Here is a 19,006-nt window from a genome sequence, read left to right as displayed (position 1 = left end):
CCTATTTACAAATGATTGGCATTTCAAAATCCTTGGCAGATTGTAGCTCTCCCCCCCAATCCGACTCCCTGCAATGCAGACATATGGTCAGCAAGGACTGAACTCTAAGCTACCCCTCCCAAACTCACACACGCAGAGCCATATACAACTGAACACATATACACAGAAGAAAAAGGCGGGGGGGAGGAGGGGGTTACCCTGACATGCCCTTTTGGACAATAGAGCAATGCATCCTCTGCTCCTGTTGTGTTGGGATGTTAGGAAGCTGTGTTGGGACTACCTCTCCGTTTTACTGGAGCCAAGAGATGTTGTTAGTGTGTGTGTGTGTGGCTGGACTACAGACAGGCAGTGGACATGTGAGAATTCATTGAGGGTCTCAGAGCCTGGTTTGATGACAGCCTGTCTATTTAGCAGCGGCCCACTGGGATGTTGCCCGTTCCCTCCTCTGCTCCGTGCACTAATTGGTCACAAGTGTTCCTGTCTCATGCTTGACTGTCCTGGCTTACTCCTCACCACGCGGGACGGAACTCGGGCGTGGTCACTGTGATTTGGCATGGTCATAATAGGGAAAGTGTGCCACACTTTGCTACCACCGCTGCTGCAAATCAATCTTTTTTTTCTCACCACATCTGTCAAATACGACGACCGTCGAAATGTACTGCTGGCCACTAAAGCTAGCTCTCAGTGGACACACACAAACCGATACTTTCCATAACATCTACTGCCGACATTTATGTGAACTTGCAGAACGAAAAGTCAGGACGTGACCAGTTCAGCACCATTTAATAAGCCTCATTCTCTTTCATTTGAAGCGCACGCAGCATGCCAAACATCCTTAAAAAGAGCCCGCACACCCTAATTAGCTAATATGCACTACAGCTTAAAATACCCCCACTGAACACAGGTCTTTTTTGGAGGGCATTAAAAGCCTAAATATGCGTTATCAGAGCATGTGGTGCACCCTGGGAAGCAGGATCCTCTGGAGATGGCTGGCTGACAACTGTGTGAGCGAGAGAGATCACAGACAGGATGGTTTTATTAAGAGAAGAAACACACCCTTCATCACACCTTGCACACTAAGCCTGTTTTATGTCAGGATGTTTTAATCTTTGTACTAACAGATCAGAAATAATTGTGCTCTCTCTTTGAGAGTGTCTTTCAGTGTCTGTGTGCAAAGACATGTCTGCGTGTGCATGAATGAGAGGGGGGTGAAGGTGACTTGAGTGACCGGGCAATTTTGTGTTCTTTTGTCTTTGCGAGTGAAAAGCGAGTAAAGACAGAGAGCGCTTTCATACAGGCCCTATTAATGCTCCTGTAAAATCACACAGAATTCAATGAACACTTCCCGTCATCCAGCCAATCCCAATCCGCCGCTCGCTCAGCCCCCCCTTTGGGCTGCACGGGGCGCCTCATTGAGAGGCCCAGTGGACAGAGGCTGCAAGATTCAAAAAGCCATCACATTAGCAATGGGATGGAACTAAACCATCTCCCCAAGAGGACCGGCCATTATTCGGCTTCACGCCGAACACACAGAGAGTTGAAAAGGTTGCTGTTAAATCTCCGTGTTTTCAAAACCAAACCATTACCACAACCAACAACACCCCTTTATGCTAAACATCAAAAGCCATTTTTTGTTCAAACTGATTAATATATAAATATTGTCAGGCTAAGTGAATAGAAGGAGGGGTGAGCGTGAAGGCGGTGGTGAAAGGGAGAGAAAAGGAAGGTTTCTGAGTGGCATGGTTGATGCCTGCTGGGCTTCTGGGGCTTTTAAGCAGTGGCCAAGGCCCAGAGCCAGTGGTTTTTATTTGTGCTACACTGACTTCCAAACTGGTCAAATTAACCGGTAAACGAGGAGGTAATTAGCAAGTGTTGGCTCATGAAAATTGTTCATTTTGTCCAAGAAGGACGAACAAAGAGGATAAGGGACCGGAGAAACGAACGAAAAACGTCCTCCCCCAAAGCAGATACAATCAATATATATATATATATATATATATATATATATATATATATATATATATATATATATATACATATACATACACACACACACACACACACACACACACACACACACACACACACACACTTATACATTAATCTCTTAGCTCTTTGTATGGGTTTTCTGCTCTCAGCTGTTGAAGAAGTGAACATCGTTGAGCATTTAGCCAATAACTAGCCAGATATTTTCCTCAGGAGCTGGTGGAGACCGAAACAGAGCTAAAAGGAGAGTATTGAACAGACATCCATCTGATGGACACAAACACGACATCCAATAAATGCCGATGTTTCTCTGCAGCTGCTGGATGTGTGAAAGTTCACCATTTTAAAACGGTAAAAACATGTTAATGTTGTCTTCTCCGTTTGTTTCAGCTCCCCCTATTAGCTACAGAGCTGTAACAATGGAGGGTTATTATTTTGAAACAATGACCTCAAACCATATTTGATTGTAATACCTATAGGGTAAAATAATGGATTTCTTTAATCACAGGCGCTTGTTTAGGGTCTTGTGAGAAGTTTTTGTTGCGTCGTGGGCATCTATCTTCCAGAGAACCTTTCGATCGTAAGTAACAAGTTCAGACAAGATGTTTAAAGGTTTCATTTGGAGCATATGTCATGTCTATCAGCTGTGAATCCTAACGCAAGTAACCCAAGGGTGGGGTTGGAGGGCGGGGGGGGTGCAGTCACATTTTGCTCCAGTGTTGTCTGTCTGCTCGCTGACAGCAGCAGTTCTGAGGCTGTGACTGCTAGCGCCAGAGGTGTTACTTTTCCTCCTTTGACTTTTTGGATTCATCACCCGATGAGCACAGGCTGTGACCCATAAAAAGGCCCATGGGTAGGCTTCCAGGGCTTGGCTGTGCGTGCAGGGTAAGGTAACAGATTCCAGCTCAATGATGAGTCAGTAAATGGTTTTAGGGGAGCAGTCTGTGCGGTCAATAATCAAAAAAACATACATTTCAAGGGTGAAGATTGAGGTTGATTTTGCTCCAATAAACCAGTGACCCAGAAACAAAGTTAATGTTGGTTTTTTTAAAGATAAACAAACATGTGCTATAATAGAGAAGCTGCAGTAGTTATTTTGATTTCAACTGAGCAAAACATTTAGCGTGTATTTGCAATATCTACAAATATCTACAAAGATATGTAATTTTCCATATGAAATGTATATTTGAAATATTTGCTCATTGCTCGTTGCTCTCCTATTGTGGATGATGAGAAAAAATGATACGCATCATAAATCATGAAACAATGTTAATAACAATTATATAATTGGATAACAAAACAAATAGCGCTGTTCGTCTGTCATGCGTATCAACACGTACTCAAAACGGATCAACCTTTTCTTTCATTAATCACTGGGTACCATAATTCACATCCTCAAGAAGATGAGTAATGTCAAAGCCGAAAATGACAGAAAGATGACTCGATGGCTGGTTTGGCACAGATTCAAAAATGTTAATTGACTGCTTCAGCGATGACTTGACAACTGAGCCCGTGTGATCGATGTGCTCCTCGCCCTTTTCCCGCCGAGAAATATCTCCTCGGATAAAACAAATAGCGTTCCACATTTGCCTTGACGAGAACCTCGAACCCTGGGAGCAGGAGATGCTGCCGTATAAAAGTGTAATGATGACAAAAGACTGTGCCAGCTGCTCGGGTTACTGTACACAGTGCAGACACAACAAATGGATTACAATAATTAAACAGGAAGAAGTGGAGATCCTCTGGAGAGACTGCTTCCTAGAATATCTCATGGAGTTTACTTAACCGGTGTCAGCTCAAACTTTCTTTGAAAGGGAGTGCAGAGAGAGATGGGCTGTCAGTTTGTTTTCATTAATAGAGTGATGTGGAGCTCGACTTGCAGGAACAGCGTTGCCTTCAACAGAACAGCTTATTTAGGATAAATCCTCTTAATGACTGTAAATATTAGATCAACTCAAAGCGCATGTGTAGTGTCTCGAGTGGGAAATAAAGTGGAATACCTTGAACAACCTGCTGCGCCACGGAGTGGCGGCGCTTGTAAAAAACCCTGGCGCACAATGGCACCAGCTCAGCATCCATCTTTTCCACGGCTTGCTTGAACGTAGCGGCGGCTGCGTCTGTTACGCCCTTTACGCCCGTGACCTCCAGGTCATGGCCGGGCACAGCCAGGGAAAGTGAGAGCGAAGCGCTACCCGTGTCGGCAGACGTCACAGTGTGGCACTCTATGGATACGCATGCCACCATCGTAGTCATGTGGCAGGAAGTTCTTTCGGTGGGATCGTCCTGAATTGCAGTGACATGAAGCTCAAATGCTGCACCTTTGGGTAAGGCCGGTACCACGACGAGCGATAATGGCGCGGGTTTGATCTCGGGCTCCCACAGAAGGTCCTGCAATGCAAACAGAGGGAATTAAAATGGCTGGCAAATTATATGCTTGGTTGTTCTCCACACCACAATCAAATGCATGGCCCTCCTGCTGGGATACATGCTGCGCCTTCTGACCACAAACACTCCTCCATCAACATTAAACATTATTGAAAGGCACATCATAAAAAGTCAACCCCACAGCACCAAGACAGGATTGTTATGTGACAGCATGACAGACTATCAATTAACGGGAGATTGTGAGGTAATCATAGTGTGGACCAACTATTCAGAAAGAAGCCACGCGGCTTGCAGCCATCCTAAACAAAACACACAAACACAATTACTTTGAGCTGCATTTGCTAACATGACAGGTCCTATCCAAGATGACTTCTCACCTTTCTAAGAAGATCACTCACAACATGTTATGGCAGTTTCACCACACACATTTAGTGTAAAATGGCCTTAATTCTATCTATAGAGCCAAAATCTCTTTATTTTTTCTCTCTCCTCAGGACTGAGAGCCATTAGCAGTAACAAAATGTCTTGGAGCAGTGGTACAATGTGGCCCTCTAATAATACTTGGCTGTGGCTTCATCTGCTAATGGGAGAGAAATGAGTGTTTTATATAACCGCCATTTCAGTCGGAGTCGATAGGGCAAAAACACTTAACCCGCTTTTCAATTTGCTGGATCAATTTTCATCCACTTACACCCCACTTCGTAAGTGCAGAATAATAACAGGTTACTTACATTTTATTTTGATATTCACTCACAAAAAAGAGAGAAATCATTGACGAGAGCAGACGACGGCCTCTTTGTCCCTTCAACAGACGAACCCGTCATGACCCAATCAGCCATATTCACTGAGGCAGCACTTACCTTCAGATTAAACTTTAGCAAACGCTTAATTGTGTATCAACAGCTAACCTCTTGCCTCTTGAGTGAAAAAACATGAGGGGAAAAAAAAAAAACCAAGTGTCCTGAATGAGCGTGTGTGCGGTGCAGGGGTTAAGATTTCTTCACTCTGCTGAGATTTTGAACCCAGCCTTGCTCGCGGTGATCAACAATAACAATCATGAGAGCGGAGAACAATAGCCGTGTCGGCGCGGACCTCTTAGCATGTCAGACAAAGTGACAGCACATATACGCGTCCTATGCTTTGATAAATGTTATATTAGCACTTCTGGCCACGGCTAGGTATTCTCCTAGAGGGAACTGCTCCTGCACTTGTCAATAGTGATTGAACATGGACTAGAAAGTGGGAACTGGGGAGAGAAGTGACAGGACAGGGGGGTCCTGCTCAGCCAGGCTTAAAGGCCACCCTGCAGGCCTTGGCTGCAGAGGTACTATAGCCAACCGACCGTCCACAAGGAGATCAGGGGACTTCAGCGCCGCGGCTCCAGCCTCTGGCAGGACTTGACTGTCACGGCACAGTTGCTGACTTTTTTGTCAGAGCTGTCGGCCGAGGTTACATCAGTCCCCTTTTGTTTCTGTATTAATGGAGCCACCAAAATGTTACATTAAGTGGCGAGTTTGTTCAGCAGTTCTGTGGAACTAAATGTGCTCGAGATGGATTATTAAGTGTGTGTGCATGTGTGTGAATCAGACTCGACTGTGGTCAGACCTCCATTATTCTGCCAGAGGATTGAGAAGGGGAACACTGGCTGACATCCCTACCTGACCAGTGATCATTTATTAAATGAATCCAATAAAACGCAAACTTTGATGTAGAGTGGAGCTGAGTGCTGGAGTGACAAGTCGGGAGGGCAGGCCAGTGGCAGAATGTGTGTGTGTGTGTGCGTGTGTTGGGAGGGCTCTGTTCTGCTCTGCACCAGCCACTTAACACAATCCATCTCATTACTTCATCCCACTTCAGTTCCAGGGCATGCGGCCATTCTCCAGTGCTCTCTCGCTCCGTAGGCAGCAGGTAAACGCATAAAGTCTGGATCTGCTGCGCTCAGCTCTCCACGCTGATGGGGTGTGACCTGCTCTCCTTATGTTTGTTTTCTTTCTCCCCACTTCCCTCCCTCTAACTCATGTCCGTGCGCCTGAAGCGTGCGGTGGGGTTGGAGGGCCGAGAGGCGTGAAAGCCGAACGGTAAACACGGTAATAAGGAAGTGGTGTAAAGGCGGGGAACAGCGGGGAGCTGATGGGACTGCGCTGCTTAGCCAGTTCCCCTACATTTCCTGCCCAGCGGGACGCCTTCAGCATGTGGCTCATGTCTCAGCACTTACTGTAGTACTGTCAGACTGCTATAATATCCCTTCCCATTCACTCCCTCATTCACTCTCTTTTCTTAAGGTTCCACTCTGAAGCTCGTCAGACTGTTTGTGTAACTGAAACACACAGGGCCGTGTCAGTGGGGTGAGGAAAAGTTGAAGGGTTTGAGGCCATTATAAAAACCACGGCAGGGGCCACAGATACTTCTAAAGTCCCAAGGAAGCTGGAGAGAAATGATTTGAAACGGGATTCACTTTGGTATGCAGGCAGGAAACTCCCAACAATCAACTCATCAACATTTAAACAAACCTAATTATTTCTTTGAAAACATTTTCAACACAATGGTGTGTGTGAAAAAAAATAAATGCGAATATTTTAACCTTCATAATTAAATTAAAATTTGAATCTGCTTCATGATATGTGTTTTAACTTTTTGACAGGTTTTTAGAAGCTGTTTATTTCTGTGCAAACAAAAGGACGTCTGTTAAACATTTATTGACGTTTCACATCAACATCTCCCTGTTCATCAAACACATTACACACACAGACAAGCAGGCTCTTGGTGGTTTAATGCACCGTAAATACAATTTCACACTTGTAGCGACTTCAGTATGCTCCCAATTAACCCTGCAAGCTTCCTTATCCACCTGATTAGAGAAATTATCAACGCACAACAACAACATGGCCCTATGGCTTCGCAGACACACTAAACACTGGTGTTCCTATCATTTCGCTTCAAAGTTCTGGTGTCATATATTGTTTTAAATTAAAGTGTACATAATCCAACATTTAACAACTGGTTTTTAATCAGCCTCCATAATTTGACCACATAGTACGTGTCGTGCTTCTGGTTTCCACCTAACTGACTCTACACAAAATGCAATATGATTTATTTACGTACTCAATGAAAGATTTTTAAAGATCAAATATTAAATAGAATGTTTCCATCGTATATAATTTTATTTACAATAGTTATTAATCATCTTAATAAATCAGAATGGCAAAATTAACCATTTGAGCATATTAGATGGTATATATTTGATCGTTTTTGGTCTTTATACATTTTCTTGTATTAACATACTGTCTTGTTTCACTTATTTCTTGTTTTCTTGTCCCTCTTTCTGTCTTATTTTCTGCTTTTCTTTTTTCTCTTTATTGATTCTGTTTTGAAAAGGAGGAAACCTTAGTTTCTAATTAAGTGTTACTCTGTTGTTTTATTTAAAATGAAGCTGCCTGCAAGTAAAGCTCTTTTTGCTCTTGCCAGCAGTGGAGTTGTCTCTGTTGTCTCTGTTATCAGGGTTTGACCCGAGTTAAACATTCTAATTACAGTCAGTTCAAATGAGCACCGGTGCTTTGTATAATCCCCACCCCGGGGAGAGAGCATTTCACCTAGTTTAGGATGAAACAGTAGCCCCCCCACCACGGCCGCTTTCCTTGAAGTGGAAGAGAGAGGAGAATGTGAAGGCCAAGTTGGGAAGTCACACAAAGAGGATCTGCCTCACAGGCAAATACAGAGTGTGCGCTCAGGTTAACAACCTACCACCTCAGTGGGCTCTATCCTTAAGGGGAGAACTCACCTGCTCACAGATGGAGCTGTCAATTAGAGCTGCTTAATCTTGGAATCAGTTGAAAATAAAACATGGCCTTCTGGTGGCAATCCTGGGTCAGCTAACTGAGACGGAAGCACAACAGATGGACAATGTTGACCATCTTTAAAGGCCTCTGACATGAGCCTAGTCGGGTGACCTCCCAGAGCTTCGCCCTTGGTGAGCCTTGTTATCTGAACGAGCCACTCTGCATGCTAAATTGAAGGAATACTGACGACGCTTTCAAGATATATATATATATATATTCCACCGTGAGTTACAATACGACTTTTAATAAATCAAACAAATTCACAAATATACACCAGCGCTTCACTGAAATAAGCTGAATTGTCGTACATGCATTTGAATTCAGAAATTGTAACTTAACGGCTTTGAGAATATGAGTGGCCTTCACGCACATATTTAGGAATATCATATACTGCTAGAATTTTGTGGAATTGACACAAAGTTGACATCCTCACTCTAATCTTTAACTCTGCTCACCACTGAACAGTGCCACATGTTGGAGGTGGGCTCCTGGCTCTCTCCCTGAGGCCCTATTCCCATGGCTAGACAGATTACTGTGGGAGGAGAAGGGCTGCCAGGGGAGACTGGTTCCCCTATTAGACGTATGGAGCAGGGGTTGTAAGCTGGGGCGGTGGAATGGAGGGAAGGATGGAGGGAGGTGGCAGGGAAGAGGGGTGGAGAGGGGGATAAGCTGCTCTGAGAGTTGAACGGAGCTCCAAAATGGTGTGTGGGGGCAAAGGATTAGGAAAGCTCTGAGGAAGACATCTGCTTCTGTGCCAAGCTCCACATTATCAAAGACACCAGCGTTTCCCACATCATCAACTTTTCATGAGCGCACACACTGGTAAATATCAGTCGCAGCGGCTTGCGTCTCAAGGGGGCAGCGCAGGGCGAGAGAACTTTTCCTTCTTTCACAATCAGAAAACACAATTCTGAAAGGCCTCGCTGAAAAACTTGGATACCATATTAACTTTCTCTTCTTTTACTTATTCATCGACACATCCCATCGTCTTTTAATCCATTAAACATATGTATATTCTATGTGGGAGTAGTATGATCAATATATTCCTCTGTATCTATTATAAAACAGCCAGTCGTTGCTTTTCTTCTTAACCACCGGTATATATTTCATAAACAAAAATCTGACTCCACAGAGACTGACCTTCTCTTCGTCTGCAGCCCTCAGCATGCTCTCCCACATGGACCTGATCATGGGGATGTCTTGGTGTCTTGTGATGTAGCAGTGGGCCTGGACCACATGAGCTAGAGTCAGGCTGCTGATCACAGCCTCCAAAACCTTCTTCACGTAGCTGAAGGACAAGTGGGCCTGCGTCCTGGTGCCAGCCTTTACCAGCTGCATGACACATGGGACCAATGCAATTTGGCCCGCACAGAAAACCGAGTCATCAACCTGCAGAAACGAGCACACAAGAAAAACACAGCAATGTTGTAAACCCAAGATTAACAGTCGACGAGCAGCTTGGTAAGGGTGTACTTTGTACTTCACCAAAGTTATACTGATGGGAAAATGAATGTCTTTCCCATCAAGCCACTCCTGAGGATAAAAACAAGTAAGGGCTGCAAGTTGTCTTAGGTTATTACTACCCTATTCTCCAATGCGTGAACATATTTATATCATACATTTGCAAAGTCTTTTTACTTATCCATGCTTGACACTGAGCTGAACAAAAGAAATACAGACGTATTGCTGAGGGAAACATCTGCCCCTCAGGGCCAAAGAACCTGAATCTGAGTAATTAATGGCAATTAAAAAAAAGACATGGTGATGTATATGCACACAAATAAAGGATACATATATGTGTATAAAACCCCAGCAGTGATTGTGCAAAGTTGCATACGTGTAGGGAAACTGGATTCAAGAAAAAGTATCACAAAAAGTTTCTAATTAATTAGACAGTTATGAACTATGAACATAGTTCAACCAAAGAAATAGATGAAAGGATCAAGTCATGTCACTCCAAAATTCATATTTCTTTTTAATCCCTGAGTACAATATTCATCAATGAGGTGCTAAAATCAAATTAACATTAATTATAAGTCTATGTTTGAGTAGCAGTGCATTAATTAACAAGTTTCACCTTTGCCATTTATCAGCATCTTACCACCAACAATTCTCATTTCACAAGCAGGCATTCTGCGAGAATCCTGCCAATGTGTCTGCGTTGCACAAGTGTTATTTATGGTGTGATAATAAGCTCAATTATCTGTTAAATACCTCTGTTAGAACTAAGCTTCTTGTATAATGAAACCTGAAAAAAAATCTATCTGTTTAATGCAGAGAGATGAGTCGGGATGAGGGGTGGCATTAAGGAGGTCAGGTCTTTAGAGACCCCGTGGCTCGCCAGTGTTTGAGGTCCGACGGCATTAGGGCTTAACACTAGCTGCTGGTCAATGCAAATAGCTGTTGGTGACATGTTGATAATTGCTGGCCTATGCAGGGACCTTGGAGCACATGCAGATCTCCAGGGAGGATCAAGAAGGCCTGAATCAATTGATACATGGCCCGAGACAAGGTCCTTTGCTGATTAGCAAAGACACAGCCAGAGGTGTCATGTTTCACCAGAGTTAGCATGGACCAGATGTCTTACTCGCGACTTAGCGCCCTCTCAACCAAACTTCAAAACAAGCCTTTTGTTTTCTTTACTTGGTTCAGTTTCACCCGACACAGATAGGCCCAACAAGACGCAACTTGTTCAAAGGAGGAAAACCAAAAACTGAATATTTTGTTCTTACCGAATTGTATGTCCTTAATGGGATACTGGAAGAACAAGATGCTACAGCTGCACAACTGTTTAGCTAGAGGGCAAACATGGTCATGGCTATTTCCATAATCAGATGGGTTTGCCATGATCCCCAGCTCCTGGGTTCGCTTGTCAACTTTGATGAATCTTCAGTTTCCATCTCTGCTGCTCCAAATTACCGGGACAGTGCAGGAGACAAGAGATGGAGGGAAGACGGGCGCGAGTGAGCAAGGGAGAAGAAAGGTAGGAGATAAGGCCCTCGCTGCTTTCAACCAGTTGGATCAATCCCCGGATCATTTACCTGCGAGCACAATCTGCCCGAGCGCCTGCATTACTATGTCTGCCTCACATAGAAGCCAGATTCCCACACATCGACACCAAATTGTCATTGGCATTCCATTTATGAGCCATCAAATGCCATCATATCCACTCCAACAAAGAAGGGCTCCATCAGGTTGGATGGGTGGCCAGAATGCCTTAACAAGCTCGTCCCCATGAAAAGAGCTCACTCCACTTTGAATTCATAAAGGCCAGCTACCATTTGTATATTTGAATATCAAAAGGGGCGAGCATGGGGCCCCTTGACTGTTAAAGGCATACTCCCCTAGCTTCTACCAAGCAGGTGTGTGATGATCAATTATTAAGGATCCCGCTCTGGTTACTCTTAGTGGGAGGTGGAATTGGGGATTTGGGGGTTTGTGGTGGTGGGGGCACATCTTTCTCTGGTGAACCTGGATGGGGGAGAGACAGTGGAGAAGGGAGAGCGAATACTATTTACATAAAATTAACAGTTCAAAAGAATGAGTTCACACACCAATCAAACTTGTTAATTGACTGTCAATGGTGTGTCCCTGAATATACAACACAACTACATTATTCATCTTAGGCCTTGACAGGGAAGACAGTCCAATTTGCATGGGCGTTCTAAACGTGATCAACAACCACAATGCCACATGCATTTTTAATAGGCCAGAGATGGGATCCTTTAATATTCATAAGGGTCAAACAATTGCATATGACATTAAACTTTCTATAACAAGGTAAGTAGTTTTCAAATGCTAGTCTTAGCAGTCTAAGTGGCCCACAGAGAAAAGGGTGGATCAATACTAAATCTTCTGTTATACGGCGGAAATTTGGGGTTTTAGTCGCTGCCTTTTTTGAACCAAAATGAACATGTTTTATTATATCTCAAACATAAAATGCTTATAGGTAAGCAGTTTAGACAACATTCATACCACAATAGATATCAAAGCAGTTTTTCAATATTTGATGAATTGAAGATGATTAAAAGTTCAACTTTTTTCCATTTGATGAACTGCTTTTTTCTTCTTCTTTTTTAATGTTTGATACAATACCAAAAAATATTCATTTCTGATAATGCTGCTATTATATGCTTTTCATTGTACAGTGATTTGAAGAATAATACGGAGTAATCAACCAGCCCTTATTGTAAAAAATGCACCACAACAGACTCTTTCCTTATTAAAAAGGCCTTTTTTTTTGGTTTATGCTTCATCAACCTTTATTTCAAGGCTAAGACGGCATCACTTTTTCTCATAAACCCAATGGCGAGTCAAAAGGTCGCCGTGCCCATAGACATGCTCTCTCTCTCTCCATCCCTGTGAGCTGCAGACAGAAACATATATGTAAATGTACTCAGGGAGCGCCTGGATGTGTCCGCTTCCAACCCTTAACGGTGTCTCGTTTCAGGCTGGTGTGTCTGAGGTGTTTCTAATTGCAGTTTTTGTCAAAGAGCTTCCAGAGATGACCAGACAGTGCGAGACTATATTCACATCGGTGTTGGAGCCCTCTGGGCCCCCATCGTGTTGAAGACGTCTCCGAGTGTCATTAGCAGAGCTTTGGGATGGTATGGATGAACTGGGGTGGCCTGGATAAAATGACCTGGTATTGACGAACAGTCAGGTTTTTCTGCCTGGTTCCAAGGACAGAGAGAGGTGGAAAACTGCGCCACTGCTACTATCAGATATGCTAATGGTCACATTTCTCCCCATTGAGACCTCATGCATAATTTAACCAGGAAAATGATAATACAAAATGTGTAAAATAGGTTAGATTAATATGGTGTAACTTTTCCGTTATGCAAGGACACATGTAACCAAACTAAAATGGTAATGGCAGCACAGTATCAGCAACAGGGTGGGTAATTAAACGCAAACTGTATTTAATATGTGTATTATGTCCTTTCATGGGAGTTGGTACTACATCTTTTTGAGTGTTGTTTACAGACTCATCAAGGAGTAAGGGTAAAAGAGTTCTTCTTCACAGCATCAGCCTTTCCAACTCGGAGCTAAAACTTTTTAAAGATTATTTTTGAAAGTTGCATGTCTTTACTAAATAGTCAATAGTGAATATAGACAACATGGAGTTTGATTTGATGTATAAACTATAATTTATTTTAGATGGGACACTCTTCGTTTCACTTTTAATCCCTTATGGAACATTCTTAATATATGTGACAAATTTCAAAATTTCTATCTTGACTCTTTAGTAATTTTCTTCTATTCTTGAATATTTTAGCTTTGGCAAATAGCTCAAAATAGTTCAAATTGTGGGGGATCAAAAAACAGAGGTTGAAGTTCTGTTGAATGTATTTAAGTGCATACATTATTTCTGCTTTTTGGCGGGGATTTGATTTGCAACGACTGTTTAATCCTTGTGTGGTGGATGGCAGTTTGTCAGGGATGTGTGCTGTGATTTCATCTTGAACTGGCTTCAAGTCTGTGGGGCTCTTTCAGCATTAGTGCATTCAAAGCAGATCACGTCTGGGAGTGGGAAATGATAAGAGATGGGCTCATGTTGTGCTGCGCCCTGAGGAAATCCTGCCTCTTCTGACACCTCATTTCTACAAATACAAACCTTTCACGAGAACCACAACCGTTCTTCCCTCTACAGAATCTCTCCCCATGTTAGGCTTCTCATTTAAGGCTTCATGGGAAGGGGGAGGGAGATATTTGCCTTTTTTTATTCCCTCCTGTTTTTCTTTCCACTATCTTTATTTTTTTCTTCGTGTTTGTGCTCCAGTTTGAGCCTAACCCCTGTATGCTCAACTGTCACACAAAATCAGTGTAACTTAACGGCGACATAAATAGCCGTATGAAGTGCACAAAGAGAAAGAGTGCAAGTATAGGGCATTTCTCAATGCATTCTCTCAGTTCTAAAACTGCACATTTATTTCAGGAAACAAACCATATGTTCAAAACACAAGGTTATGTTGATGATAAATTTAGAAGTGCACTAAAAATTGCACAACTATAACGAGCCATTGTTGAGGCAACGTGTGGTCAGACTACGCCAGTGACACTGGCCTTTGCCCAACCCCCCACCTTCGCCAAGCTTATGTTTATTTTTCTGTTGTGCCTGTATGTCTGCCCTCAACATGCCCACTCCATAGACACTGAGCCGTGTGGAAGAGTAACACTGTCATGTCAGCTCTGGTCAACTTTGTGGTAGTCAGGAGTTGCCGCTCAGTACTATAACCAAGGTCAGAGAAGCCTGACTGTCTGATGCTCAGGGAGACACATCAGAATGCCAACAGGCATGAATAAACAAATAAATAAATACATCTTTCCACAATAATAAAAAAATATATATATATATATTTTATACCACAAATACTACAAATGTTATGTAGTAATTTAGCAATTTGGCATGGCTTCTGTGTTTTGTTCTAAATTAACTGTTGCTGTAATTAAAAAAATAAGATCAAATAAAAACCTAAATCCTCAAAGCTGACGTAATAAAATGGTCTGTAGTTGTTGACTGTGCCACCCCAGAACTGGGCTGTGGATGAAGAGTGATGGAAGGGCATGGTTTTTCATTGCGTTAGGCAAAATGCCCTGCTGCCTTCAACTGTCCCGACCTCATATTTTTTGACAAATTGGTTTTGAGGCTTTTACGACTGATGCACATATCGCAAAAATCATTTCTGCCAAGCTTCCTCTATGACCTGCCCGTGGGATATGACAAGCCCCTCAATGCATCGCTCTATCAAACCGAATCTTTCCAGGACAATGCAAATTATGACAAATTCCATCATCCTGCATTATGCGCTTTCCCGCTAATCTCCCTAATTCGAGAGAATCGGGGAGGGTCTCGCTGTTTCAGCTGAGGGGCATGTTGTCTGATTGAATGATGCTGAAACTGCAACCCTCAACCCCCGTTCTTCCTCCTTTCCCAGCTGTGACCACCTCGTCTCTTCTGTCTTTTCATATTTTTTCCTCTTTTTGAAGCCCCATCTCTCAAGGCCTCGCTGGTGATGGAAGCACTGAACGAACCTGGGCACAACCGAATTATGTCAACACAAAATGGCACAACCATTAAAGCGTAACTATGAGAAGTGGTGATGTCTGTGTGTGTGACAGGGTGTGTGTGTGTGTGTGATATAAAGGATAGAACCACAGTGTGATATGTCTATTCTGCATAAGACATTTTGAGTGTCAAAAAAATCCAGTTAAACACACACACACACACACACACACACACACACACACACACAACACAAACCTCCTCTTATCTGCTCTGTTGCTACTCTGTATCGTGTAATGGACACAACATGTAGTATCACAAGTAAAAGATGGACAGCAGACAAACGAAAAAAAGAAAAGAAAAAGAAAAAGACAGACCAAACAAGACGGTGAAATGCAGTGCAGAGGAAAGAGATGTAGTTCCGTCTGCTCTCAACAGATGGCAGTATGGCTGCATTAAAAAGGCAGCTGGAGCATCAACAATGCTGTTCATACAAAGTCCAATCCCTCCTCGGACAGGCTGGCTAGACAGGATGCAAGTCTTCTCGGATTTTCTTACTTTCCTTTTTTTTTTTTTTGGCAAAGTCAAAATGTTTGCATAAATATTCCACCACTATGAACCATTAAAATGGATGGAGGATTTTTTGAGGGGAAATTATAAAAAGTAGTCTCCAAATTGTATATGGTTTTCATTGCAATTTTATTGAAAGTGTTTTTCTTTAATAATTGTATCATCAAATACTGAAAAGCAAATGTATCAAAAAGAATAAACTAAAATTAAATTAAAATCTAAGAAGAAACATCCATCAAACAAATCCTTGCTTATATGTTATTTTACTGTAAATGTGCACCCTATATTAACGGTCTTACTATAACAAACTGATAAAATACAATGTCCTAAAAATTAAAAACTGAATCCCAGCTGAAAAATAGAGCAAATATTAACATTCGTGTTGGAGCATCAAATCCAACTCAATAAATGTTGACATGTGGAAAATATTGTGTACTCTATATTATATTGAATGAACTCTTACCCTGAGCATCGCAACTACATTACATTACCCAGACTTACGGGGCCTGACAACTCCTTACATAATAAATCCATAATATCAATAATAAATATATATTAAAAGTGAACATGCTGATATGTCCGCAGAAAAAAAGCGGGGCTGTACATTATTCATCTGCAGCAGTTTTTACCTCAATAAAGTGTGTTTTGATGACAATGGCATTTAAAAAATGGATGACCCCGGTTAGAAGTTACTACTCCATGTGAAATTTTTTATGAAGCGAGTGTCCAAAAGTAAATGGAGTGCAAGCACTAAACTCTGACTCATCTGTAGTACTGGAGAAAAAAAAAATTAACTAATACATGAAGACAAAATGGCAACGCTCGCACACTATTGCATGCAGATGTAATAATAATTTCTAACCAGAGGCCAACTGCCAATTTGAATGTGCAACTTATGGAATCGCAGAAACATAGGAGAGCATAACAATTATAGGAATCATATGTAATAGCAGTTTCCTAAAATACACAAGCGGCAGTGCAGGGCTGCACAGCAGTCAGGAGGGGAATCTGCTGCAGTAACAAGTCGTCTCTAAAAGCCACTCCGTCTGGGTCGGTGACAGTCAGGGTTACAAACATTGTGTTTGTTGGTAACACATCAACGATGGCTTATTGGTATATATCATCTATTGTATGCTAACAAAACACTGTTAATACAATTCTAGACAATTTCATTAAAATATGACGGGTTGATAACTATACGTCAAAAATATGAAGCAATTCAGTTTTTTATTGTGCCTGTTTGCATCTGTTTAATCACATTTCTGTGCAGCTAGATTTTGCGAAAGTTGCTGTGTTACTTTTTTCGGATAAAAGATTTTGTGAAATGTTGAAAAGTGGGTTAAATTTCTCCCCAACGCTGTTCCCTATTAGTTTCTGTGTGTCACCACACTAGTATGTGTGTGGCAAATGCCTCCTGTATTGTTCCGCCTGTATGTGCCACATGTGTATGTTTCACAAGGAGCATCTTCCAGTCCCGCCGTGTGTGTGTGTGTGTGTGTGTGTGTGTGTGTGTGTGTGTGTGTGTGTATGTGTGTGTGTAAGCCCTGTCAGCTATGCCCTCTCGTCACTGCAGGGGGAAGAAACACACCCGGGCAGCTCTGAATATAGTGGCTAGTTACCATAGTAATGGGATGGTCATACGTCTCTCCTTTCTTAGACAGTGATGGGAGTGGACAGGACATGGCGCTATGCTTTTTATCTATGCATTTGGTATTCAGTTATTTCATTCCACAAATAAAAAGTCAAGCCAATGCACCTTCTCTTTTTCCATATTTAAATTGAGGGGTAAAATGGGAAGTAAAAAGTTTGTGTATGGGGGTAATAATTCACACAGGGGACTACAAATAATGATGTGTTTTGACTGAGCGTTTGTGATTGCAATTGTAACAGCGCAAATATCTTGGCATATATCTGCTGGGATTTTTATTTGACGCTTCTCAGATGCCTTCTTCATATCTCTGAACCGTTTGCCCCTCCACTGCTCATCGGCAGTGACAAAGTGAGAAGAAAACAAGCGCACACACGCGCACAGACACACTGTAGTGTGGTCGTCTCAAGCAACAAAAAAAAAGAAGAGAGTGATCCATTCATCAAATAAAATCATATTCATACATCATTACTGATTACATTCATCTACATTCCATTAAATGGTCGAGTACAGTAGTTCTCAAATGAGGCTACGTGAAGCACTCCAGAGGGTACGGGGAATTTGCAAAATTTGAAAATTAGCATCCATTCAAAAATCCTTTTGAATATTCAAGTGTAGGTTCATAAACTAAATTGGAAGTAATCTATATTAAATCAGACACTGATGGCACAGCGTTGTGTTTGCGCTGGTTAGGGGGTAAAAAAAAAAAAAAGGGAGAACCACTGGTCTAGTATTTTCTAATCCTATACTTCAGCCGCAAAAATATTTACATTCCTACTTATTTACACAGAAAGCAGTCAAGAAATTGCAGAGATGACAGACTCGGATGCAAGGGCTGTCCATTCATTAGAGACACCAGAGACCTGTTCTCTAAAGGCTGCCCGGCTGATTAAGGGTGGTTATGTAGGGCACGTACACACTTTACTTACACAGTATATATTTACATGCGTATCTAGCAGAGCGTATCTCCGCATCATTCAGTATGTAAAAGAGGAAGAGGGACGATAGCTGTGGCTATCCTGTCCTTGCTTCCCATGGCTTGTTGACATGAACCAAGGCAGTCAGGCACCAATAATACATGAAGAGCTGTTCAAAGGCAATTAGGATCAGTTGTCAGGGCCGGGCCCATTAATGAGTGGGAGTGTGGCAGGGGCCGGGGTGGAAGCACAGCTCTGGCGTACGCGTCCGCGTGAGAGTCGATGCACTCTGACAGATCCAGTCCTTCCCCTGTCCTCGCCTGGTACAAGCTGATACCAGTCTGTCCCCACGTGGTGCTGCAGCAGCAGCGGCGGCGCAGGATCATGTATTAAAGAACGCACTGACTCCTGAAAATGACCACCGCGATGGCAGGTCAGCCTCTCTACGCGGTCACAGCAGGGGAGAAAGAGGGGACGCGGCCCGCGTGGGACAGGATTGGGAGGAACATAATTACCCCCTCCGTCGTGTAGCGTTTCTCATAAAACTGCCCCCTCATCCGATCTGATATGACCTCTCACATATATGTGTACACATTTACAGGCACAAGTGCCCAACCCCCGTCCAGTAGCTCTAACAATGTCCAAGAACGGCGCCATG

At 42.7% G+C, this 19,006-nt stretch overlaps 1 protein-coding gene across 2 annotated transcripts in view; it reads right to left on the bottom strand.

Moving 5' to 3' along the window:
- Positions 1 to 19,006, bottom strand: part of dph6 (diphthamine biosynthesis 6) — a 55,748-nt gene that overhangs the window by 2,816 nt on the left and 33,926 nt on the right. For both annotated transcript variants that reach the window (XM_068581182.1, XM_068581184.1), the window contains exons 13-14: positions 9,348 to 9,596; positions 3,987 to 4,374 (exon numbers count right to left, since the gene is read on the bottom strand). In XM_068581182.1, the coding sequence (XP_068437283.1) occupies positions 3,987 to 4,374; positions 9,348 to 9,596 (637 nt within the window). The remainder of the gene's footprint in view (positions 1 to 3,986; positions 4,375 to 9,347; positions 9,597 to 19,006) is intronic.

Source organism: Clinocottus analis, unplaced genomic scaffold (assembly GCF_023055335.1).
Source record: "Clinocottus analis isolate CAN_PGR_092001 unplaced genomic scaffold, fCliAna1.0.p SCAF_17, whole genome shotgun sequence".
Classification (NCBI taxonomy): domain Eukaryota; kingdom Metazoa; phylum Chordata; class Actinopteri; order Perciformes; family Cottidae; genus Clinocottus; species Clinocottus analis.
The sequence above is the reverse complement of the archived record's forward strand: the minus strand, read 5'-3'. Positions and strand labels throughout refer to the sequence as shown.